Source organism: Xenopus tropicalis, chromosome 4 (assembly GCF_000004195.4).
Source record: "Xenopus tropicalis strain Nigerian chromosome 4, UCB_Xtro_10.0, whole genome shotgun sequence".
Lineage (NCBI taxonomy): Eukaryota > Metazoa > Chordata > Amphibia > Anura > Pipidae > Xenopus > Xenopus tropicalis.
This window is the reverse complement of record NC_030680.2, coordinates 14,064,809-14,091,806: the sequence shown is the minus strand read 5'-3', so window position 1 is coordinate 14,091,806 and position 26,998 is coordinate 14,064,809. Positions and strand designations below refer to the sequence as shown.

Here is a 26,998-nt window from a genome sequence, read left to right as displayed (position 1 = left end):
TGGGAGGGGACATGGTTACTCTGTACAAATACATTAGAGGGGATTATAGGCAGATGGAGGGGTTTCCCATAAAAACAATCAACGCACCAGAGGCCCCCCATTTAGATTAGAGGAACAGAACTTCCATTTGAACCAGCGTAGGGGGTTCCTCACGGTGAGGGCAGTGAGGTTGGGGAATGCCCTTCCTAGTGATGTGGTAATGGCAGACTCTGTTAATGCCTTTAAGAGGGGCCTAGATGAGTTCTTGAACAAGTATAGTATCCAATGCTATTGTGATACTAATATCTACAGTTAGTATTACTGGTTGTATATATAGTTATGTATGTGAGTGTATAGATTGGTTAGTATAGGTTGTGTGTGCTGGGTTTACTTGGAAGGGTTGAACTTGATGGACTCTGTACACCCTATGTAACTATGATGTTTCCCTGTATTGGAACTTGAATTCTCAGTTCCAGGTTCTTACAGTTACCAGGGACGGCTTTTTGTGCCCCTACCCTGTAAAGCGCCTCCTAACCCCCCAACTTCCCTTGTTAGGGCTCTGGCACACGGGGAGATTAGTCGCCCGCGACAAATCTCCCTGTTCGTGGGCGACTAATCTCCCTGAGTTGCCATCAGTTGCCATCCCACCGACGAAAATGTAAGTCGCCGGTGGGATGGCACACGCGGCGGCGCGATTTCGGCAAATCGCCGAAAATGCCTCGCGAGGCAACTTCGGTGATTTGCCGAAATCGCCTGCACTGCGTGTGCCATCCCACCGGCGACTTACATTTTCGCCTGTGGGATGGAAATTCGGGGAGATTAGTCGCCCGCGAACAGGGAGATTTGTTGCGGGCGACTAATCTCCCTGTGTGCCAGAGCCCTTAATGCAGTTCTCATAATGAACCTTTTTTCAACCCCAACAATGATGGGCCCCCTAAAAGTGAAGACACACATAGCTACTTAGTAGAAGCTACTTGTCAGGGCTACTAATCTCCAGATAATCCCCTGCCACAGACAATACTGAGAATTGCCTCAGCTAAAACACACAGTGACAATTATCAGCAAATGATCAGCAGTATTTCTTTTAGTAGCCACAACATCTAGCTGCTACTAGTAGCTCTGTGTGTCTTCACTTTAAGCAGTACTACTCCCCTTTCTTTCATTCAGTTCCCCCCTAACTCTCTGAGTAAAAGCGCAGCCTAAAACTTCTCCATGGGCTGCAGATTCTGGCTAAATAACTAGCCCCGCCCCCTTCCTATCCCCACTGTAAAGCGCGGCTCCTCCCCGTTTCTGTCATGTGACTCCGGTGCAGTCAGTTCCTTCTCGGCGCTACAAATATCATCTCCAGCGCAGAGAGAGGGCAGGAACCGGTTCCGCTGTTCGGTTGGGCCCGGGGGATGTGGCACTGACCCTGCGCTGTCCCCATTGCTCTGTGTGTGGGAGCGGGATGGAGTCGGAGCCGCTGCTCGGTGCCTTGGAGAAAAGTTGGAGCGTCAATCCGAGTTTCGGCTCCAGGGAGGGCATTGCTAATGCCAGGAGCGGCTCCTACTCCTCTACGGGCTCCTCTGGGGGGTCTCTCCATGGGGGCTCCTCCTGCGGGCATCGCCATAGTGAGTATTCAGCTGCTGCTGCTCCTGGAGTTCTGCTGCTTGGCTACAACTTTCACCATTCTCTAGTAACAGGGGCATTTGCCAAGGACCCCAGCTTGGAAGGGCACCAGGGGGTAAACACTGGAGATTGGGGAGTAGTAGGTGCCAGGAATAGTATTCAGCATCCTACATGCTATCTATGGCATGTCATTTTTTAGGCAACAATTGTGGCTCTCTTAAGGTCCCCATACAAGGGCAGATTGTAGCTGTCGATATGGGTCCCTTTGCCAATATGGGTCCCATGGACCGACTCGGCAGCTTATATGCCCGTGTAGGGGCAGAAACGAGCGGGCTGGCCGACTGATATCTGGCCTGAAATTGGCCAGATATCGATCTGCCAGGTTAGAAAATCCAGTCGGATCAGGGACTGCATCGGCTCGTTGATGCGGTCCCCGAACCGACTGCCCCGTCGCTGCGTGCAGAATTCGATCGTTTGGCCCCAGGGCCAAACGATCGAATTTGCCTACATGCCTCCCCGATATCGCTCACCCTTAGGTGGGGATATCGGGTGAAGATCCGCTCGCTTGGCAACATCAACAAGCGAGAGGATCTGCCTGTGTATGGCCAGCTTTAGACCGATTCGGCAGCTTATCTGCCCGTGTAGGGGCAGAAACGAGGGGCCTGGCCAACCGATATCTGGCCTGAAATTGGCCAGATCTCGATCAGCCAGGTTAGAAAATTCGGTCCGACTGCCCCTTGCCGCCAGTATAATTCGATCAAAATATTTTTTTTAACTACATGCTCCCCGATATCGCCCACCCGGATCTCAGCGTGTATGGGAACCTTTACTGTTTCAGTGGCCACCATCAACATATCCTGCTCTAGGTTTTAGGGAGCCACAGTTTGAAGACCCCTTAGCCATGCAGTAGTGCTAGGAACACTTATTTCTGGGACCCCTGAGTCGCAAAGAAAAATGCCATAGGGGGATTCCCTGAGCCCCCACCAAAGAGCCTGACATCCCGCTATAATTGAATCTGTTTCCTCATTACTATGGTCTAACTGACTCTAGCAACCAGACAATGAATGTAAAGGGAAAGTTCAACTTGAAATGAACTTAGTTTGTAAGATCAGCCCTTTATTTTTTTTATTATATTTTTAAATAATGGATTTTGAATCTTTAACCCTGTTCTTCCGCTTTCTGGCGGGCGACTGAAAAATGGTTGTCAGGGTCACCGACTTCACCAAGAAAAGACATCGACTGCAAGGCTTTTGATTTATTGGTTTTATTTTGGTATTTCTATTTAGGCGATATTACTATTTCTCTGCCATTTTGGGTGAAAACCCTGGCACCTAGTTGGACCTCCAAGGTGGTTGGGGGGTCTTGAATTCAGGGGATTTCAGGGTCAGACTGGGCCAGCAGGACACTAGGAAAAGAACTCGGTGGGCTCTGCCCCTAAAGGGCCCCACCGACCCAGGCCCACTCCCAGTAAATGCTTCCTCGCCTCCTTTCCCCTAATCACAGCTGGAGAAATAAGGACTGGAGATAAACAATTTAGCCTCAGGATGCATCTACTTTCGACCATGGCACTCGTTGCAAAACATAAAGGCCAGTTTATTTCAGAATATCAATAGCGACATTATACTGAAGAGTAACTTCCAAAATTATCCCTTTAAAAAGCTCCTTTCTGTGTGTAAGCCACAGCCCAAAATGACCCTGTATGTTAGAACAGGCTCCAGGCAAAGATGCTACAAAAGAAACGTTATTCAGTAGCTGCTCTGTGCCTCGGGATCTGGCAGGGAACCACTGCCTGGTGTTTGTCACTTGAGCTGGTGATTATGGGGAGAGGCTTGTTGGAAATCGGACAACAGATTCACTATGAGGTTCAATCACATTGTTTTCTTATACTGGGGCATTAACCAGTCAAGGGGCTAAAGGACCAAATGTGTTGAGAGCTTGAAGTTCTCAGTTGTAGGGGGCTGCAAGAAGGGGTACCTGCCCTGTTTGCTTCACTTAGTAGGGTCAAGATGGTGGCAGTAACACTATAAATGCTTCCCAACCTGCTACCTGTATTTTGTTAAAGTTCAACTCCCAGCACCCCTGGATGGTTTTCTGTATTTTTTCCTTGGCTCCACCAACGATGGCTCTGGTTTTGAATTGTCCTCCTAAAAATATGTTTGAATCCATTGACGCATTCCTTCTGTTTCTAGCTGCTGACTTAGAAGATCTTCATGTGAAACAGGCAGTTGTTTTTATTGAAGATGCAATACAGGTGGGTTCTGGTACTGATTGGGTCACACACAGGATGAGTCTGGTGAGAGAGAAAGGGTTTCTATATGAACACTGGGTAAAGCACCCTAAAATTTGTTATACCGTTTGAACTATAGCAGGGTGACTGGTGCCCTCGGTACCCCTGGAACTATAGCAGGGTGACTTACCCCAATGTTTCTATATATCTGTAACCTTGTTATGGGCTAAGGGGGCCCAGCCTGAAGGCCAGTTAGGGGGAGATTTGGGGTGAGTGCTTATTTGTGCCCTGGGTACCCCTGGAACTATAGCAGGGTGACTGTTACCCCAATGTTTCTATATATCTGTAACCTTGTTATGGGCTAAGGGGGCCCAGCCTGAAGGCCAGTTAGGGGGGGATTTGGGGTGAGTGCTTATTTGTGCCCTGGGTACCCCTTGAACTATAGCAGGGTGACTGTTAGCCCATAACAAGGTTACAGATATATAGAAACATTGGGGTAACAGTCACCCTGCTATAGTTCCAGGGGTACCCAGGGCACAAATAAGCACTCACCCCAAATCCCCCCCTAACTGGCCTTCAGGCTGGGCCCCCTTAGCCCATAACAAGGTTACAGATATATAGAAACATTGGGGTAAGGGTGCCCAGCCTGAAGGCCAGTTAGGGGGGGGATTTGGGGTGAGTGCTTATTTGTGCCCTGGGTACCCCTGGAACTATAGCGGGGTGACTGTTACCCCAATGTTTCTATATATCTGTAACCTTGTTATGGGCTAAGGGGTCCCAGCCTGAAGGCCAGTTAGGGGGGATTTGGGGTGAGTGCTTATTTGTGCCCTGGGTACCCCTGGAACTATAGCAGGGTGACTGTTACCCCAATGTTTCTATATATCTGTAACCTTGTTATGAGCTAAGGGGGCCCAGCCTGAAGGCCAGTTAGGGGGGATTTGGGGTGAGTGCTTATTTGTGCCCTGGGTACCCCTGGAACTATAGCAGGGTGACTGTTACCCCAATGTTTCTATATATCTGTAACCTTGTTATGGGCTAAGGGGTCCCAGCCTGAAGGCCAGTTAGGGGGGATTTGGGGTGAGTGCTTATTTGTGCCCTGGGTACCCCTGGAACTATAACGGGGTGACTGTTACCCCAGTGCATGCCTATTTGTACCCTGACAGATTCTTACTTGCCATTGCAGTATCGCTCTATAGACCATCGTGTAGACCCAACTTCCCTACAGCTGTACCGCTGGTATTACTCTGATATCTGCCAGTGGTAAGTGTCTGATTTTTGTCTACTTTGACTTTGATGAGTGATACGATGTGTAATCAATCCCCTTTAATTTTACATGTAGTAATTTTACTAGTAGTACAAAGTTTTCCTTTCTGCTAATAGCATCCCTGTCTCTTGTGTGATTGTTATACTCACTAGCATAGACAGCACATGCTGTGGTTTTATCTTATTTATGTAATGTTTATCTTCCATAAAGTATCTTTTATATAGAGAAATTCCTTTGTTTTGTATGTATAGTTCTGCATATAAGTGCGACCTACCATGCTGCTTCCCTTTTCCTTTCTTGCAGGATTCTGAATGCGGCTATATTTGTCAATTTGGCATTGGCCTTTATAGAAAAGCCGTCCTCCCTTTCTGCCACCTCAGACGTGCGTTACCGGGGGGCCAGTTGGCAGCCCCCATGTGGTTTGACCGAGGGCATCGAGTTCCTGACTTTCCTGCTATTTGTAGCTGACGTTTCTGTTAAGGTAAATATTCCATCGCTGTGATATCTTAATGTACCTCCCCGGTTATAGCACCTGAGTACCTACCCCACTGCACACATACCTAAAGCAATGTAAGCAAGCCTGGTGCATTGTGGGATTGTGGGTTATGACACGTGTATACCTATTTTTCATCACCTAACAGAGAAGCCAGTGTAGGTTTATATTGTTGTCATATACACAGCCAGGAAAACAACCTCACTCAAGAACCTGCCTCATCTCTACCAGGCTTCTTCCATGATAGGATGGAGTCTACTAACTGGGTGCAGCCTATGACTGAGGTGCTGGGCCACTACCACCCTATAATGTGATTAAAGAGAAAATATTGTAAAAATAATAATGTAATATAGCCTTCATGACACTAACTTTCTAAATATCAATTCTAAATCCTAAGCCCCCCTCTTTTAAAGATGAATCTGTCATTGGTCACATGAGCCAATGAGTGGACAGAGCTGTGTCTCTTGCTCTCTCACTTCCTGTTACAGTCATGGCTGCATTTTTTCTGTCAGGTGTCAGTTAGTGACAAACAGAACGTCCCAAAATGGTAACACAACACTAGTTAGGCTATAAAGTAGCTGCTTGTAAAGTTTTTATACAGAACATATAGTTTGTCATTTTAAAAGGTCAGAAAATCTAATAAAAAATGCCATTGTCAAGTTTCTGCCTTATAAATTCCACTCATTTTACTTCCTGTTATCCTGTAACCTTGTGTTCCTAATCGGCTGACTTGAACGTTTTTACTCCCCAGGACATAGTATTGCCACAACCTTCAGGCCACCAGAAGTTCACACACTGTGTAATTATTGTATTATCTGTGGTCTGCTGTGTTTTGATGTCAGCTTATGTTTATAGAGGGAAAAAATGTCCGACTGTTCATATTTTTTTCCCAAAAGCAATGTTTACATTGCAGATAATTCCCTCTACTATTCAAAATGTTATTCTTGAACCAACAAATGTATATTTTTTTAGCTGTAACTCAGTCACACTTTACTGCTGCACTGCAAGTTGGAGTGATATCCCCGCCCCCAGCAGCCGATCAGCAGAACAATGGGAAGGGAGCAAGATAGCAGCTCCCAGTAGGTATCAGAATAGCACTCAATATTAAGAAATCCAAGTCCGGCTTGGGACTCCTCCAGTTACATGGGAGTAGGAGAAACAATAGGTTAGCTGAAAGCAGTTCTAATGTGTAGCGCTGGCTCCTTCTGAAAGCTCAGACTCAGGCACACTTTACTGCTGTGCTGCAAGTTGGAGTGATACCCCCCCCCCCAGCAGCCAATCAGCAGAACAATGGGAAGGGAGCAAGATAGCAGCTCCCAGTAGGTATCAGAATAGCACTCAATATTAAGAAATCCAAGTCCGGCTTGGGACTCCTCCAGTTACATGGGAGTAGGAGAAACAATAGGTTAGCTGAAAGCAGTTCTAATGTGTAGCGCTGGCTCCTTCTGAAAGCTCAGACTCAGGCACACTTTACTGCTGTGCTGCAAGTTGGAGTGATACCCCCCCCCCCTCCCCCCAGCAGCCGATCAGCAGAACAATGGGAAGGGAGCAAGATAGCAGCTTCCAGTAGGTATCAGAATAGCACTCAATAGTAAGAAATCCAAGTCCGGCTTGGGACTCCTCCAGTTACATGGGAGTAGGAGAAACAATAGGTTAGCTGAAAGCAGTTCTAATGTGTAGCGCTGGCTGAAAGCTCAGACTCAGGCACACTTTACTGCTGCGCTGCAAGTTGGAGTGATTCCCCCCCCCACCCAGCAGCCGATCAGCAGAACAATGGGAAGGGAGCAAGATAGCAGCTCCCAGTAGGTATCAGAATAGCACTCAATAGTAAGAAATCCAAGTCCGGCTTGGGACTCCTCCAGTTACATGGGAGTAGGAGAAACAATAGGTTAGCTGAAAGCAGTTCTAATGTGTAGCGCTGGCTGAAAGCTCAGACTCAGGCACAATGCACTGAGATGGCGCCTACACACCAATATTACAGCTACAAATACGTTTGTTGGTTCAAGAATAAAATGTTAAATGGCAGAGGGAATTACTTGCTGTATAAACAGTGTCATTTAGAAATAAAAAGTACCCCATAAAAATCACGACAGTATCCCTTTAAAGTGCAACTTCCAGCCCCACAATATTATACAGGTATCTAGTATACACCTAATTAGAGTAGCTATTTTTAATAAGCTTTGGTTACCTGGTTACCACAGACTGATTATGCTGTTTTTGTCAGGCAGTTCTGTGAGCGAGTGGATAATATTACTTAACGTACTGTTGACCTACGGATTTTGCTTCCTTATTCTTTCTGTAATTGCCTTTAGTCACTTTGGCCTATCTACTGTGTTACACCATGTGCGGTTTTGTTGAGTCATGTGGAATCTAAAGGAAAATAATGCTGACGCCACACTTTGGTTTTGCTCAGTGTCAGTCTGTAGCTACAGGTATGGAACCTGTTATCCAGAATGCTCGGGACCTGGGGTTTTCCGGATAAGGGATTTTTCTGTAATTTGGATCTCCGTACCTTAAGTCTGCTAAAATAATCTTTTACATATTAAATAAACCCAGTAGAATTGTTTTACCTTCTATAAGGATTAGTTGGGATCAAGTACAAGTTACATGTTTGGGACCAATTATCCGGAATGCTCAGGACCTGAGGTTTTCTGGATAAGGGGTCTTTTCCATAAAACAGATCTCCTACCTTAAGTCTGCTAATATAAGTATTTAAATAGCAATTAAACCCAATAGGATTGTTTTGGATCCAATAAGAATGAATGATATCTTCAAGTACAAGGTACAGTTTTATTATTAGAGAGAAAAAAGAAATAATTTTTTAAAATGAAATTATTTGCTTGTAATGGAGTCTTTGGGAGATGGCCTTTCCGTAATTAGGAACTTCCTGGATATTGGATTTCCGGATAATGGATTTCATGCCTGTATTATATTTCATACGCTTATTTATAGGGGGAATCCCACAACTCCCTGTGCTCTGTTAATGCTATGTATTGGCAGATATAATTGTACTGCTTGCAGAGAAGTCGCCTACAATCAGGTCCAGACTGAGATACAAAACAGGCCCTGGCATCCCAGGTACACAGAGGCCCAAACAGCCCCCCCACCAGCCCAATAAATAGTGACTGTCTATGGCACCTTACAGCAGCCCCTCTGGCATTTGCAGAACCCCCAGATTGCCAGTACGGGCCTGCCTACAGCTACAGAATTGTGGGGGGCTTTTGCGATGCCTGTCTCCCTCCAGTTGTTGCAGAATTACATCTCTCTGCATACATCTGGCAGGTTGAAAATTGCTGATTTATTTGTTAATAATTTTCCTCCCGAGTGGCAACAGTTACTTATAAACTGCAACTTTAGTTATTTGGTTGAATAAGCTGCAATTTTAGTCAAATTCTTTTTTTGCTTCCCTTTCCAGAGCTATTTAGTGGGTTGGAATGAGTTTGTGAAGAGCAAGTGGTTACTGTGTTACATCCTGATGCTGGGCATTTCCCTCGTGGACTGGACGGTTTCTCTGTGCTTCATGTGTAAAGAGGTAAAGGCACTGGGGCCAGGGTCTCCCATATACAACAGGCTAGGAGTTGCCCCAGGAGCAGTAACCCATAGCAACCAATCAACAGGTAGAAATTGCTGGTCATCTGTTTAAAATCAAACGTCTTATTGGTTACTATGGGTTCCTGCTCCTGGGCAATTACATATGAGGGCATGCATTGTATTCTCTATTGCCGCTACCTTGTGTTAGCTAACATGAGGGTCACTAAAATTCACATTTAGACCTTATATTGGCCATGCCTTTGCTAATGAACCAATGGCTTGTTGCAGGGGTTTAGAATGAGGAGGCTCCTTCGGCCGTTCTTCCTATTACAGCACTCCTCTTTAATGAAGAAGACCCTCAAATGTATCAAACGCACCTTACCTGAAATGGGCAGGTAAGAGGCCATTTTGGCCTACAGCTCTTAATTTCAACATTATAGTGGATTTTAAAGTTAAGGCCTATGGCACCTGGGGCATTTTGGGCGACACTGCCCTCCAGTGGAAACAGCTGTGGTCCTTACACCCCTCTCCGCCTGTCACTGCTCCTGATATTACTAAATATTAATTGCATATGGCATTGGTACCAAGCAGACCTCTCCATGTGCATTCAATAGCCCAAGGATGAACAAACCCTGCTGACGTATGGGCATTACTTTCCATTGATTTTTTTTCCTTTAGTAGGGTGCCATAAAAGCATTAGGTCTCTGTTATCAAACGGAAAAAAACTTACAGAGAAGATTAGTGCTAATTAGCTCCTAGCATGCCTTAGTCAATCTTCAACCTGATCTGGAACTTGTGTGGGATCATTACCTGGCATGAAAGTGAAGGCTGCCCCTTAGCATGTATTGCCAAATTGTCAGTTGGTCATAATTCCTAGGATGGTAGTTAGATAGCACCCAGGTATATTTTAGCTACTAGGGTGCCATCCCATGAACAAAAAAAGCATCTCCCAGTTTTGTGGATAAGTAACATGCAGGGAAAAGCAGCTTATTGGGCCATATATGGGTCCTTCCTGATGGCCTACCTGACTGGTAGGGGTTCATTCATATTAAAAGAAAAGTAAACCTATAAAATAAGTGAATGGAAATTGACGAGAGTATTGTATTTGCCACAACATCGCCACCTGCTGGTCACTTTCCAACCATGCTGTTGTTGAGGAAGTTGCCAGGAGAGAGAAAGAGGGCTGATCTGATGTTCTTCTAGTTAGGGAAAATATTAGAAACCTCAGATAACCTTTCTCATATATAATATATATATATATATATATATATAATATATATATTTGTTCCCTACAGTGTGATGCTGCTCCTGGCCTTGCATCTCTTCCTGTTCACCATGTTTGGGATGCTGCTGTTCGCTCACACCAAGGTAACCATTGCATGCTAAATCTATCCCACCATTATGGCATTCGTACGAGTGTCTGACCCTGTGGCCTTGTGCCTTATGGCCTTATTGAACTGCAGTTACTGTCACTGGGTGTTGGGGGGTTGCTGGGCACTTTAGTTGGGTGCAAGGGATTTATGGGCACCCATTGTTAATGGGATAGATAGGACACCTATTGAGCTTAGGCAGATTTCATTAAATGAGACATTTATCCATGTGTGCAGGATTCCCAAGTGGACGTGGAATGGCAGCAGTATTTCCGCAATCTGCCGGACTCCCTGACGTCGCTGTTGGTGCTCCTGACTACCGCAAACAATCCCGATGGTGAGTCGGCCATAGCCAGGAATGCACTTTTGAAGCAGCTATGGGCTAATTTGCTTTTTACCTACCCAAAATACAATGCAGAATTCCCCCCAAAATGCTTTTGGAACACACAAGGTATTCCATCACGATGCAAACTATACACATAACACTATAATATGCTTCCTGAAATGGGCCGATAAATGTCATTTTAGCATTCAAGAGATCTGGAAATTACTAACACCTGCTAAGAATCTGGCTAGAAATACTGTATTTCATATACTAATATAGGCCCATAGGTTCTGCAGCCCTATAACAGTAATGATCCAAGCCTTCAAAATTGCCCCCAGCAGCTCCCCATGTTGGATCTTGTTAGGCCTGTCCTTTGTGTGTCAGTGGCACTGCACATGCTCAATGGGCTCTGGGCTGCTGAGGAGTAGATAAATTTAGGGGGTCATGGAAAATCATCAAGAAGAAAGTGAGGTTTATCTGCCATGGAAGCTGATGCTACAGGGTTGAATATTCAATTCTGATGCAGACTGCACTGATTTCTGAGCTGCCAGGTAATGTGACTCTAAATTAATTACTAATCAGCCTTGTATTGTGCCGATTATATTGTGTGTGTGTGTATATATATACTGTATATTGTGCCTGTTATATTGTATATACTGTATATTGTGCCCTTTATAGTGTATATATATACGGTATATTGTGCCTGTTATATTGTGTGTGTGTGTGTGTGTGTATATATATATACTGTATATTGTGCCTGTTATAGTGTATATAGTGACAGTGATAGTGTATATATACTGTATATTGTGCCCGGTATAGTGTATATATACTGTATATTGTGCCCGTTATAGTGTATATATACTGTATATAGTGACAGTTATAGTGTATATATACTGTATATTGTGCCCGTTATAGTGTATATATACTGTATATAGTGACGGTTATAGTGTATATATACTGTATATAGTGACAGTTATAGTGTATATATACTGTATATAGTGACAGTTATAGTGTATATATACTGTATATAGTGACAGTGATAGTGTATATATACTGTATATAGTGACAGTGATAGTGTATATATACAGTATATAGTGACAGTGATAGTGTATATGTACTGTATATAGTGACAGTGATAGTGTATATATACTGTATATAGTGACAGTGATAGTGTATATATACTGTATATAGTGACAGTGATAGTGTATATATACTGTATATTGTGACAGTGATAGTGTATATATACTGTATATAGTGCCAGTGATAGTGTATATATACTGTATATTGTGCCAGTGATAGTGAATATATACTGTATATAGTGACAGTGATAGTGAATATATACTGTATATAGTGACAGTGATAGTGTATATATACTGTATATAGTGACAGTTATAGTGTATATATACTGTATATAGTGACAGTGATAGTGAATATATACTGTATATAGTGACAGTGATAGTGTATATATACTGTATATAGTGACAGTTATAGTGTATATATACTGTATATAGTGACAGTGATAGTGAATATATACTGTATATAGTGACAGTGATAGTGTATATATACTGTATATAGTGACAGTGATAGTGTATATATACTGTATATAGTGACAGTGATAGTGTATATATACTGTATATAGTGAGTGGGTCCCTAAGCTCAGCCAAGTGCCAGCAGCCCAGAAAAGAAGATGGGGGCTACTGGGGGCATTTTCAGAGGCACAGATCTTCCATGTTAAAGGGCTGTGGGGGCCTTGGGCTGGTATATCGCTATGGTAAATACATGCCTAGTTGCCCCAAGGTATATATAAATGAAGGTTGAGGCTCCCTGTATCTATACAGAAATAACTTGATGCTCTCTTTCCCTCTAACAGTGATGATTCCAGCCTATTCCATACATCGAGCGTATTCTCTCTTCTTCATTCTATTCACCATTATAGGTAGGTTCCAGGTATTACAGTTATTTGTTTGACTACAGTCTGGCCGGGAATATTCTCTGCACTGCTGGTTCTGACTCCTGAAACCAAATGAGTCTGTCAACTTTTCTTACCCCGCAGGAAGCCTGATTCTGATGAACTTGCTCACAGCCATTATATACAATCAATTCAGGGGCTACCTCATGGTGAGTTTGTTTGCAGAGAACTCTTTATAGAAGTGAAATAAACTGCCTGCAGCTTGGGAAATAATATTTATAAAATGACAGTTGTGTGACTATAAATGCTTGTGTCGCAGAAATCCGTCCAGGCGTCACTGCTAAGGAGAAGATTGGGCATCCGGGCTGCATTCGAAGTCCTGTCCTTCCAAAAAGATGTCACCCTGCAAAGCACAGAAGAAACGTAAGGGATATTTATTCTGGAAGGTCATTGGTTATTCAGCCTAACCCTAAAGTCTTAGCCATACACCAGCTGGTAACGGGCAGTGGGGGTCATTTATAAACACTGGGCACAATTGCACGTGGGCAGTAATCCATAGCAACCAACCAGTGGTTAGGTTTTTGCAGCCACCTGCAGGTTGAACACTGAAAGCAGTCATGTCATTGGTTGCCATGAGTTGCAAATGACCCCCATATTACTCAGCAGAAATGATTTAGGTTTTATACTAATAAACAATGGATCCTATTATCTAGGCCCCTATAACTGAATATTAGCAAGCTGAATGTGGCTTGCCAAAGGGGCTCAGCATTTGTTCATGGAAAAAGTCTTATTCTCAAAGTTTAGGGGGGACCCTTTGGCTGTGGGGTACCGGTGGGTTACACCACTAACAGAATGTTTTATATAACCATGTTCTGGCCCCTGAACTTGTAGTATAATGCATTCCAAATCTTGTCAGCAGTAAAGGTACAGTTCAAATACAAGGATTTATATTAATATAAAGCTGGACAGCAGTGCTGTAAACAGACCTTACTGAGGAATGCAGTATGACCGCTCCCACATCTAAATATACAGAAGAATAAAGCTCATTTTCACTGAGTAACCTTTATCTTTTTCGTTACTGTTTGTGTTCTTCGGGCTAATTGATTGGTCACACTGTGACTTTTGTTTCTACCAATGTGCTGTTTGTTCCCATAGGATTTTTGTGGATTCTGTGACATTCCTTAGAGTGTTGGACAAAGTGAAAATGGACTATTACTGCAAAACGGCAATCAGAGAGGCAAGTGCTTAGTGCCTGAATAGCATGTATATTATTTATTACAGCAGTGCTGTCCAACTGGCGGCCCGCGGGCCGCATGCGGCCCGCGACCCCCCTCTGTGTGGCCCCCCACCTGTCTGGCTGCTTTGATGGCTTACTCTTGTGTAAGCTTTAAATTGTATCAGTGCTGTGATTAACTGCCCCCTGCATGGTTCTCACCTCAGATTCAGGCTGTAATCAGGCTGTATTGTTTAAATATGTAATTCCCTGTGTTGTTCACACCTTTTAATCTCTGTATTGTTCAACCCCTGCAGTGTTCACACCTCAGGCTCAGGCTGTAATCACCCCCATTGTTCCCCTGTTCACACCTCAGGAGCAGTAGAAACCCACAAATAATCCCTGCACTCTACAAAAAGAACATATACTGAGGTGGTACTGCAATTAAAACGTTTTTTAATATATAGTTATTGTGCAGACTGTAGGAGCAGTGCCAGCATTGTGTCACTGTAGGCTGCCTGTGTGTGCCATACACACACAGGCAAGGTAGGGCAAGCAGAGTATGGCACACACAGGCAGCATAGGGCAGGCAGAGTATGGCACACACAGGCAGAGTATGGCACACACAGGCCAAGTATGGCACAAACCAGCCAAGAATGGCACACACAGTGAAAGTATGGCACACAGGCAGGGTAGGGAAGGCAGAGTATGGCACACACAGGCAGGGTAGGGCAGGCAGAGTATGGCACACACAGGCAGGGTAGGGCAGGCAGAGTATGGCAGGTTTTTGCTGTACTACAACCATTAATATGTGTATGGTCATGTGATAACATGGGTGTGGTTTCAAGTGGGTGCGGTTTCAAAAAGGGGAGTGGTCAAAACTGGCTTCCATTATCGGCCCTCCACCACTTAGGTCGGAAAAATTCCGGCCCTCAGTACAACAGAAGTTGGACAGCACTGTATTACAGTATAGGGTTAATATTCCACTCTAAGCAGGGCTCATTTATCAACCCTGGGCAAATTTGCCTGTGAGTAGTAACTCATGGTAGCCAATCAAATTGCTGCATTCGTTGTTCTACTTGCAGCTGCCTGGAAAAAGTCACTAATTGGTTGCTATGGGTTACTACCCACGGGCAAATTTGCCCAGTGTTGATAAATGAGCCCCAGTGACTTTGTTACCCTAATTTAGAAATGTTGTTGCGGTTAAACCTTATATGACTCCATTGATCTAAATATAAATCGTTATCAAATGTGATTCGTTGCCTAAGGGTCCTGACAGACGGGGCGCTTTATTGCCCCTATGAATTAGTTTAAATTGCCACGATTCTGGGTAATCATGCAGAAATGATTTTTGTTTGATTCCCATGATGTAGGTAATGTGTTTTACAAGGGACATTCTAAAATAATGCGAAGGCTTCGGTATTGTTGGGTGCTCTATATAAATTCCTTCCCCCCCCCCCATCATGGTTGATTTATTTTTTTTTCCCATTCACCCCCAGAAAGCAAAATCCTTTCATAACGGGCGCATCTGTGCCGATAACTTCCAGAAACTCTTCGATGAACTCGACAAGGACACAGTCAGACAGGTATGGGGGGATAGCAGCAGGTACCAACTGGAATTGGCATAGGGAATGCTGGGAAGTGTGCAGCCAAAGATCATTTGGGTCACATATATGTATTTATATAATACCCTAAATTGCAGCCTCTGTGTTGTAGCATCCGCCCGCCCCCACCTATCGCTCTCCGTGCCTGAAGGTCCTGCAGAGAATCGGCGGCCATCGTTACTTAGACTACATGGGCAACGTGGTCGTCATCATGAACCTGGTCTCAGTCTGTGTGAGTACCTATTGGCAAGGAAAAATGATTTTACTTCATCTCAGGCTCTAAGGAACCCCCATTTAATTCTACAGTGATGGTTCTGTCCTGTATCAACACAAGCTGACCCAGCGCATTCTCATGCTGTAAGCTCCATATGGCAAGTCTCCAACCATGGCCCATACCATATATATATGTGGTCTGGTACAGGGGCGTTTCTACCCCTAATGCTGCCTAAGGCAGATTTCGAGATGCCTCCCCCCTTGGACCCCTCCTCATGGCAGAAGCGCCCCCAGTCCAGTAGTTGGGAAACACCACTCTGAGCCCTGCTGATACCCAAGTTATATTTACAGACTTCTCACAGAACACCTATTGCCTGCAGGGATGCAGACATCATGGGCCCCTCTTAGTGATGGACAGGTCGAGAAAAACTCGACTTGCACCTGAGTCTGATGCACCTGAACCCTACCCGGACCCGGCTTCTATCCTCTATAGACCCGTGCCCGATGACTTCACAAAAGGGGTGGGTGGGCAATATCGGAAGCCACAAGCCGGCAGTGTAAGGTTGCGGGTGGGGAGGCGGAAGAGCTCAAGCTGAACCTGCCCATGACCCACAAATGGTGTGCTGAGGTCGGCCCAAGCACCCGACCCGCACATCACTAGTCCGTATAGATTTATAATGTATGCTACTTAGCAGGGCCTTTGTGTTATTAGCATTCTGCCTGCTCGACTGTGGGTGCTGCCAGCTGGTTTATCTGCACAGGCTAAATACTAAGTAATAATGTGGCCGTTGGGCTGTACATGATAAACCATAACTCTCCCCGGCTGGAACTGATTGTACTCTGCGCTTCTCCTAGATAAGGCCTCTTGGTGTGTGTGGCCTTCGGATCAAGAAAAACAACTGCTCATTCTGTAATAGATACAGGGCTGTCCCCTGATATCATGTAACTGCTTCCTACACAGGAGTGCAGCCTAATTTTAAAGGGCAACTGCACCTTCAATTTATTTTATTTTTGCTTGGCAAAAATTGGATGAGGAGCAGGGAGATTAGATAGGCAGGTAAGCTTGGCAATTAAATTTCCCTGCCGCCTTTGTTCTCCCTTGGTTAAATTTTTATAGTCTCAGCCTACATTGTATATATTTCCCATTTAGGCTGAAGACACATGGAGCTACTAGTAGCAGCAACTTGTCATGGCTGCTAAAATCCAAAAAACACTGTGCCATAAATAATACTGAGAATTGCCTCTGCTAAAACACACGTAGTGACAATTAGCAGTAAATGATCAGCAGTATCTATTTTACTAGCCGTGACAAGTAGCTGCTACTAGTAGCTTAGTAGCTCTGTGTGTCTTCCCCCCTTAGGGCAGTGGCAGACGGGGAGATTAGTCGCCCGTGACAAATCTTCGTTGCTGCAGGCAACTTATCTCCCCGCAATGCCATCCCTCCGGCAAGGGGTAGTTAACCTTAAGGTAAAGGGGATGTAAACCCTGCTGCACTGCTCAACCAAACTTTACTGGACTACAAATCCCATAATAATGTAATATTATAATGAAGGTTGAGGCATTCTGGGAGCTGTAGTCCAGCAACATCAGGGCTGTATTCTTAAAGCAATATTGCACAATAAAACTTTTCCCCAAATCCCCACAGCCAGCGACTGCTTTAAAATGCAAAAAATCCCCCAATGAGAATCCCAGCTGATCTGTATAAATCCGGCTCCATGTTCTCTGTTCCTGCAATTGGAGTTGGGAGCATTAAACCCAGTTTCCCAGCACTGAACAAGTCTGCCCTTATCCCCATGTCTGATTCCTGTGCCATATAATGAGGGGAAAATGCCATCATTATCTCTATATGTAAGGTACCAGCAAGGGGCCTGACACAGTGCTGGGAATCAGCATTCTCATTGGTCACTTCTTCTGCATTTATAATGAAGTTTTTTATCAGTAGAATTCTCATTGGTGAATTTTCTTGCATCTATAATGATGTATTTTGGCAGCTTCTATAGCAAAACTAGGGGGCGCAGTGGGGCAGCATCATGGCTGGGTTTGTATCCCCTTTAAGTTTTAGTTGGTTATAGAATGTCCTTACCCTAGCAACTTGTATGTATTATTTGTTTTTTCATTAATTGCCTTACTTTTCTGCTTATTTCTAGCTTTCAGATAGGGGTCACTGACCCGGCAGCCAAAATTCTTTTGCTCTCTGAGGCTACATTTGCATTTTAATTGTCAACTTTTTATTGCTTTAGTTACTTAAGTTTTCTGTACAGTCCTTCACCTTTTAATATACCAGTCTCTCATTCAAACCACTGCCTGGTTGTTAGGGTAAATAAGACCTTGACAACCAGATAGCTGCTAAAATACTAAACTAGAGAGCTGCCAAACAAAAAGTTAAGTAACTGAAAAACCACACAAAGAAAAAAAGACCAATTGCATATTATATCAGAATAGCACTGTTTGCAACATGCTAAAAATTTAATTTGATGAAGAACCCCTTTAACCCCTTCATCTCCTGTGTCTGTAGTTTCACTTTACTCCCTGCTTGGGTGTGTATATATATATATATCTATATCCCTTTTCCCCTCCTGTGGATGGATTGCCACTGAGCTCTATATTTTGCCTATATTTCCCTTCCCTTGTTACCTGTTCCATTGATAGGGGCGCTAAACTGCTTTCCCTATACTTTCCCCTCCCACAGGTTGTCCTGGTGATTGACGCGGAGAAGTCCGGCGGTGATCGAGATGACTTTGCTCTAGGGGTGAGTATGTCTCCCGTGTCTTCCCTCTCAGCTTCCCCTCCCCACTACACCTCTGACTCCATGTTTCCACCAGGCCATCAACTGCTTCTTCATCCTGTACTACGTGCTAGAGATGGGCCTCAAAATGTTCGCTCACGGCCTGAAAGGCTACTTCTCCTTCCCCAGCAACATATACGATGGCCTTCTAACTGTTATACTCTTGGTAAGTGGCCTTGCCTTGCTTTGAGTAAACATACTGTAATGACCCACTTGTGTGTTTGGCTTAACTGTCCCTTTAATTTCATAGTTTAGGTTGTCAACTTTTTTTCTTTTCTTCTAAGGTTTTGGAGGTGGCCACCTTTTCTTTGTACAGATTCCCTCATCCTGGTTGGTAGGTCAACTAATATGTATTGTGTAAGAAATGAACACTCATTGGCCTCACTGGGGCCATGTCAGCAGCTTTAAAGGGGTTATTAAAGGTTTCCATCTGGTATCGTAATCCCAAACAGCCAATCAGCTGTTTGCTTTCAAACAGGTGACCAATGGAGTCTGCTTGCTGATTGGTTCACAAACTGTGAACCAGTTATTAGATTTCCTTTTAGGTCTCTAATATGTAAGATTGATTCAGGCAGCATTCAGCTGCTGGTGGATGAAAGATGCAGGTTTGGACTCGGGGGTGCAGGGCCCACCGGGGCTGCTGCCGAGCCTCCCGCCCAACGTCCTCCCCTAATCGCGCTAAAAGTTTAATGTGTCAGGGGAGGAACACTGTAGGCCGGGGGGGTGGGGGTGCCGGCAAGGGTTCAGTCTGGGCCGCCGGGGCCCACCTGGGGGCCCAGTCCGACCCTGGAAAGGTGGGCTGGTTTGGAAGGCAGGTCCCTCTGATATGATCTATGACATTTTGGGGATGCTCATTGCTAGGGTTGCCACCTGAGAAGGGCTTGGGTGGGACCCTGAAGGGGTGGACCAGTGATGTACAGGGGGCGGGTTAATGTATGGGGGAGGTGGAGTAATGCAGAAGGGGGCAGTGACATAATCGGGCAGATCAGGGGCCAGTTGACAGAAATTGGAGTATGGGTGATCAGCCCGAGTGGGAATTGGGGGGCTGAGGATGTAATGACATTGCCAGTAAATTTATAATACTAGCCTTGGCTACAGGCTGGTTATCTGACTGCTGATAGAATTGGCCCTAGTGTGTGTGAATGTGATAGGAACTTTAGATTGTAAGCTCACTGGGGCAGGGACTGATGTATATGCTCTGTACAGCACACACCGGTTTCATATAAATAAACACTAATACTGACCCAGCTATAGTCGGAAGGCAGGGTTTGTATGGGGAAATGCCAGCACTGTAGCAAGGTAACGATTCCTTGTACTTTCTGTATTTCAGGAAACCCGACATGCAGGGGGTGCTGTCCCTCTGGGAAATGGTGCGACTCGTTAACATGTTCATCGTTTTCAGGTTCCTGCGCATTATCCCCAATATAAGGGTGTGTATTTGGTTTTTTTTTCCCCCTTCCTTTTATATATGACAGTGGGCCTCCAGTGTTAATTATCATTATTATATCACATGCATAGGTGATGGCCTTGGTGGCTGGCACGGTACTGGATCTTGTCAAGAATCTGCGTGCGTTTGCCGGGATCCTTTTGGTAAGAGAAAATTGAAGTTCCAATGTAATAAATGTTTTTTCTCTTCGGCCATTTCTGTGAGGGTTAATGTTTAGCCTGGTGATAGCCAACCAAGCTGGTTGCTGCCCTGCCTTATACATAGGTAGCTATGCATATAATCTGAAATTGGCCTTCATTATTCCTCTTCTGCCCCTTTCCAGCTTTCAAATGAGGGTCACTGACCCCGGCAGACAAAATAATTGCTCTGTGAGGCTACAATTCTATTGTTATTGTTACTTTTTATCTTCCTCTTCATCCTGTCTCTCATTCAAACCACTGCATGGTTGGTAGGGTGAATAAGATCCTAGCAACCAGATAGCTGCTAAAATACTAAACTGGGGAGCTGCTGAACAGAAAGCTAACCTACTACTACAAAACCACAAAAATAAAAAGAAGCCCATTTGCAAATTGTCTCAGAATATCAATGTCTACACATCATACTGAAGGTTGATTTAAAGGGGAACTGTTTCTTTGATTGGATACTGGACTGTCATTGGGAAAAACCTGAATGCCCTTTTTCTTTTCCTTTACAGGTGGTATACTATGTGTTTGCTATCATTGGCATCGACCTATTCAAAGGTGCCATTCCAGACCCAAACTCAAGGTTAGGATTCCTTTCATTCGGGGACTCAACAACTGCAATTTGCGTAATAAAAAGAAATGTCATTCTAAGCAACTTCCTAATATATATTCATTCCACATTTTCATTATTTAAAGTTATTGGGAAATGGAAATGCATTGAAAGCAATGTGTGTCTGTTTATATTCTCTGCACTGCTAGTTCTGGCTCCTGAAACAGTGTACCAGAAACCAGTTGATTAAAATCCAGTATTTTTACTACTTTTGCAGTAATCACAGCAACAAATGTGTTCAGCTATGAGCCACCTATTAGGGCTGTGACAGACAGGGAGATTAGTCGCTCGTGACAAGGGAGATTTGTTGCACGTCGACTAATCTCCCCATCTGTCACAGCCCTAATAGGTGGCTCATAGCTGCAAACATTTGTTGTAGGGTGAACACAGAGCTAAGGGTGAAGACACACTGAGCTACTAGTAGCAGCTACTAAACTCCAGACAGTACCCTACCATAGACAATACTGGGAATTGCCTCTGCTAAAACACACATAGAGACAATTATCAGTAAATGATCAGCATTGTCTATTTAAGTAGCCATGACAATTAGCTGCTACTAGTAGCTCCGTGTGTCTTCACCCTTAGCTCTGTGTTCACCCTAAGGGCTCTGGCACCCTGTTCGCGGGCGATTAATCTCCCCGAGTTGCCATCCCACCGGCGAATGTGGAATGGCACACATGGCGGCGAGATTTCGGCAAATCGCCGAAAATGCCTCGCGAGGCAACTTCGGCGATTTGCCGAAATCGCCTGCGCAGCGTGTACCATCCCACCGGCGACTTACATGTTCGCCAGTGGGATGGTAGTTCGGGGAGATTAGTCGCCCGTGACAAGGGAGATTTGTCGCGGGTGACCTCCCCGTGTGCCAGAGCCCTTAGGGTGACGACACACTGAGCTACTAGTAGCAGCTACTAAACTCCAGACAGTACCCTGCCATAGACAATACTGAGAATTGCCTCTGCTAAAACACACATAGAGACAATTATCAGTAAATGATCAGCATTGTCTATTTAAGTAGCCATGACAATTAGCTGCTACTAGTAGCTCCGTGTGTCTCCACCCTTAGCTCTGTGTTCACCCTAACAGTGGCCGATGCCGCCAAATGCATCCGTTTTCTATTTGGGCAAATCCTGAATCTAATCTGAGCCTGCAAATTTCAGTGCAAGACTGGGAAACAAATTCTCCATTTGATGCACCTATAGTTCAGATGATATATTCATTCTAAGTGATTCTGTGGGTATAAAAGTCTCCTCTTCCAATTCTTTCCCAGCAATTCCACCAATAGCACGACCAGTAATGAGCCTCCGCCCTGCGGCAGCTTCGAGCAGCTGCAATACTGGCCAAACAACTTTGACGATTTTGCCGTAAGTTTCCTGTGTGGGTTACAAATGGCGGTGGGAATACAGTGGGGAGGTCCCCATGTCTGTGCTCTGTGTTTCAGGCCGCCCTAGTGACGCTCTGGGATGTGATGGTGGTGAATAACTGGCAGGTTTTCCTCGATGCCTTTTCCAGATACACGTCACCGTAAGGATTTCAGTTGCTTCAAGTCATTATTTGTTTTAATGTTCTATACTGCTCTTATTAGTGCCCCCCCCAGCTGGCATGTATATACAGTGTCGGACTGGAACCCCAGGGGCCCACCAGAAAACCTTAGACCATGGGCCCACTCCAAAATATTTTTCCTCCTTCCCTCACTCAACATCTTTATTCTCCTATTATTTTTAATGACACGCTAGCATCTATCCTTCCGTCTATTTTTCCTCTTTGTTCCCATTCAAAAAGAGCAAATGAGCATGAAACAGGCCAAATAGTTAGCAGCAGGAGGGCCCACTGACCCTTGGGCCCACCGGGAGTTTTCCTGGTATCCTGGTGGGCCAGTCCGACACTGTGTATATACAGTATAAATATTGTGCCAGTGACGCAATATATAACAGGGTATATATATAACTGTACAGGAACCAGACCCAGGGACTCCTGGGGCCAAGGCATTCCAATATATGTATAGGCAAAAAAATTCCCAATGTTTAGCGGGGCCTAAAATGAATTAGCAGTGGGGTCTGGTAACATTTAAGAGTATAAAGTGTAATTCTACACCCCAAACAATGTAGGTCTCTATAAAAATATATCACATAAACAAGCTCATATGTAACACCCTGGTTCATTTAAAGAAACCATTTTATAAAAATACACTTTTTTTTTTTTAGTGGTGTGTGCCATTGGGTAATCCTAAATAGAAAACTGCCATTTTAGGTACTAAGGGCCGCCCCCTGGGATCATAGGATTCACAGTGCACACAAACAAGCCAAGGCACACATACATGCTAGGCCCCATCAGCCAATGAATGGGCAGTTCTGTCTTTTACTCTCACTACTTATGCTAGCATCCTAGAATAAGACAAATGCATTTTGTTTTCTAATTGATTCTAATCTAATTGATTTAAAGAGGATAAATCAGCTTTCCTTTCATTTCTTTTCAGGTGGTCAAAGTTGTACTTTGTGGCATGGTGGCTGCTGTCCTCTGTTATCTGGATTAACCTGTTTGTTGCGCTGATCTTAGAGGTGAGCCAGTTGGTAATAGTGCCAACCAATCCTGTCACATTGCTACTGACTATTGAGTTCCTTATGTGAATAGTCTTTGTTAGGCAATGTCTTGGCCACTCTATCGACCCTCTGGTTGGTGTCAGCGGCACCGTGCATGCTCAGTGTGCTCTGCCCTTGGGAATCCTCAGTAATGACTGACTCCTTTTCTTGCCACTTGAATGTCTGATATTTATTTATATTTACGTGAATATTACCTATATGAAAATCCATGATGAGAAGTTGCTCTTTTCTCCACTCTAGAATTTCATACATAAGTGGGATCGGAGCTGCCGGCCCCATGTTTCCCCAGACCAGGATGTTGAATATCACATGACCGTGCAGCTTATGTTCAGGTGAGCTGCTTTGATCCAGATTGGCTGTCTAATTCCATGAGTAAAGGGGGGCGTGGCTAAGAGGGAAGGCCTTTTTTGGGGGTGGTGCTTCATCCAATAGGTCATTGTTCAGTACATTGCTCCACTGTATTGTGTTTTTCCTCTAACCCTAGGCATGCAAGTGGGCAAAATACTCACCTCCTCCCATCACTATGTCAATTCTATGTCCTGTTTCCCAAAAATTTATTTTTAGAGAAAAAATAAATATGGAACGGGGGAAGGGCAACAGATGTTTCTCATTAAAACAAAAATTAACCCCCAAATCTGCTCAGGGTGTGGCTAAATTTCAAAAAGAGGCAAATAAAAAACCCTCTTTATAAAGAGGGTTGGTTATCTATTTGCCATAGCCTCTAACAGTCTAACATTTGCCCATTAAAATGTTAGAGAACAGGGGGCTTAACTTTCTAAGCAGAGTAACCCATATCAGCCAATCAGAGACTTGCTTTCACTGTACTTTCTCCTGTAGATTGATTCGTACTAAATGGTTGCTATGGGTTACTGCTTTGGAGCAAGTTTGAGGCCCACAGTGGTTAGGAGATCCATTACCAACTCTGTCAATGTCATTTAAGTCTAAACTTCAGGGTCCTATAGGGGTAAACTACACTTTTTTTGTTTAGTCAGATATAGAACCATAGGTTTGTCCACATGGATGGCCAAATGGCATTGACCTGAAGGTCTATGTTAAGGGTGATCGGGAGTAGGTGTAGCTCCTCCCACCCAGTTAGAAGAGGCCTTCCAAACGCACTGCTCAAATGATCAAGCAGGTCGGTCCAATTCTGGTCATGTATGGCCACCGTAATACCCAAACCAAAGTGTTGAGCTACTTGAAGACCACTATGATAGTGTGTTAACCAGAGTCTTCTCCTTCATCCAACAGGGAAGATCTAGAAGAGCCAACGGACGAGGAGCTTATGGACCGACTCCATCACCACCCCCACCTGCATCTCTCCAGATGACCTCCACTTTTTATGGACTTTTTAACTAGAAGAGCCAACATTGGATTTTTGGTTTTTCGAACCAATCACATGGCACATCTTATTTTTCTATTTTCGAAGAACCCGATGCCTCTGGTGACCATGCCCCGAGACCCCGGATGTTTTTATAAGGAAAGATGTATTTTTTATTATATATTTTTTTTAATCTGCTGCTAATAGGAGAGATTTTACATGCAAAGAATTGGGAAGAACCAGTAACATTATTTTTTTTTTTATAATTAACTGTATTAGAACTGGTCTGCAATTATGCATAGCATTTAAAGGGGAACTGATCGTATTGTCATGTTTGAATGAAGCAAATAAGTATTGAATTTTCCTACATTCACGCAAAAATAGCAACCAGATAGCTGATTGGTTGTTAGATTTCCCATCATTATCTTTATCTCTCTCTTCACCTGACATTCCAACACATATCTGCTTACTTAACTGATACCTGCCCAAAATGGTATGATAGTGATAGTTTTAGTTATACAAAGTAAAAAAATAGAGACCAGGCAAAATGGCTTCCTACAGTCTGCTGAAAATGCCAGTGGAAATTCATATATTTTCATTTTTAACAACTTTTACATGGGTATCTAAGTTACGTTCAATGCTGTTTCATTAATAAGAAACAATTTTGTATTTGGTATTAGTATCCCTTTAAAGGAACAGTAACACCAAAAAATGAAAGAGCTTTACAGTAACACTACTATAGTTTATATAATAAGCTGCTGTGTAGCCATGGGGGCAGCCATTCAAGCTGGAAAAAAGGAGAAAAGGCACAGGTTACATAGCAGATAACAGATAAGTTCTGTAGAATACAATAGTGTTTTATCTGTTATCTGCTATGTGCCTGTGCCTTTTCTCCTTTGAATGGCTGCCCCCATGGCTACACAGCAGCTTATTTATATAAATTATAGTAGACTTTCTGAAGTAAACACACAACTTTTACCAGTGCAGGGCAGCAGCACATTATATTTTAGTTACTTTTATACACTTTCATTTTTTGGTGTTACTGTTTCTTTAAGAACTCGAAAAAAGATGGTGGGATTTTTTTTATATGTTTATAATAGGGGTTTATGGCTTCATATTACTCAATAGGGGAAAAGATATTTGTTGTTGTGTTTACAGAATATATAGACCAGGGACGTTAGGGTTGTAGCCTTTAAACTGATATGGCCAGCTGTGCTGTAACCTGTTACTATTTAGTAAGGATGAATTAAAGGTGCAGAGCGCTTTATGCAGCCAGTCTTTTTTTTTTTTTTTTCAGGTTTGACCAGCACTTTTGGTTAGGTTTGGTGGGATTTGGAAATCTTTAAAACTAAAGTGGAATAAAGAAGGATCCTGTTTTATTTATGTTTATCTTAGGGAACATCTACTAAAGTGGACTGTACAGAATGTAATGGTGGCCGGGCGTGGGGAGGGTATCTGTAGAACCATGTCTTTCATTTTTCACTACTTCTATTTGCACTACTATGGTTAAATTAATAAATGTTTACTTGCACAGTTTTTTTGTTGGAGCTTTATTTTTGCGTGCTGGGCCACCTTTAGAAATAATGGGTCCCTTGTGCTTCTTTGGTAGCAGACCCCCCCTCCCCTCCATTAGACTGCTGGTTGGCCATGCCAACTAAGTAAAATGGGGCCTCAATTAAAAAAAAAAGTCACCTATAGAGAAAACCCACTGCCAGCCTGGCTGTTTTTGGTCCACTGTCATATGTATCTGAGCTCCTATTACAATGAAGCTCCAGGCCGGACTCCCATCTGCCCCCCCCCCCCCAATGGCCCTGTGCAGGCTTGAACTGTAGCCCAGGCTTGGACACCATAGGTGGAGGGCAGGGGTCCCCAATCTTTCTTACTCGTGAGCCACAGTCAAATGTAAAAAGACTTGGGGAGCAACACAAGCACCATAAAAGTTCATGGAGGAGCCAAATAAGGGCTGTGATTGGCTATTAGGGGCCTCTATGCACCCTATCAGCTTACAGGGGCTTTATTTGGTAGGAAATCTTGTTTTTATTCAACCAAAACTTGCCCCCAAGTCAGGAATTCAAAAATAACTCCCTGGTTTGGGGGCACTGAGAGCAACATCCAAGGGGTTGGGGAACAACATGTTGCCCCCGAGCCACTGGTTTGGGAATCACTGGTGTAAGGTGACATTTTTGTTTCATGGAGGCTAAAAGTGGCATGTGTGGGATTACCAACTGATGAGCTTGCAGGTTAGCTATGCTTAAAGGTGGCTGTTTTGGTCAAAATAATGATTTTTTTCAGTAAGAAAAACTCTTTTTCTATTAAGTTTGAA

At 44.0% G+C, this 26,998-nt stretch overlaps 1 protein-coding gene across 1 annotated transcript; it reads left to right on the top strand.

Annotated features, from left to right (window-relative positions):
• Positions 1-1,264: 1,264 nt before the first annotated feature.
• On the top strand, positions 1,265-25,276 carry tpcn2 (two pore segment channel 2). The gene is made up of 25 exons (XM_002934070.5): positions 1,265-1,589; positions 3,777-3,838; positions 4,998-5,074; positions 5,382-5,559; positions 8,987-9,103; positions 9,391-9,497; positions 10,398-10,470; positions 10,710-10,809; positions 12,668-12,733; positions 12,851-12,915; positions 13,026-13,129; positions 13,862-13,943; positions 15,419-15,505; positions 15,636-15,755; positions 18,426-18,485; positions 18,559-18,687; positions 18,806-18,855; positions 19,852-19,951; positions 20,040-20,111; positions 20,663-20,733; positions 22,028-22,121; positions 22,199-22,281; positions 23,234-23,315; positions 23,598-23,689; positions 24,606-25,276. Exons 1-25 carry the CDS (start codon positions 1,427-1,429, stop codon positions 24,682-24,684), a joined length of 2,313 nt encoding a protein of 770 aa, XP_002934116.2. The 5' UTR covers positions 1,265-1,426; the 3' UTR covers positions 24,685-25,276.
• Positions 25,277-26,998: the final 1,722 nt, after the last annotated feature.

Excerpts from the sequence above, each read along its gene's own strand:
- tpcn2 (XM_002934070.5), top strand. The coding sequence starts at position 1,427 with ATGGAGTCGGAGCCGCTGCTCGGTGCCTTGGAGAAAAGTTGGAGCGTC. Across the intron at positions 18,486-18,558 it reads GAGATGACTTTGCTCTAGGG|GCCATCAACTGCTTCTTCAT; the intron begins GTGAGTATGTCT and ends TGTTTCCACCAG. Across the intron at positions 19,952-20,039 it reads GCATTATCCCCAATATAAGG|GTGATGGCCTTGGTGGCTGG; the intron begins GTGTGTATTTGG and ends TCACATGCATAG.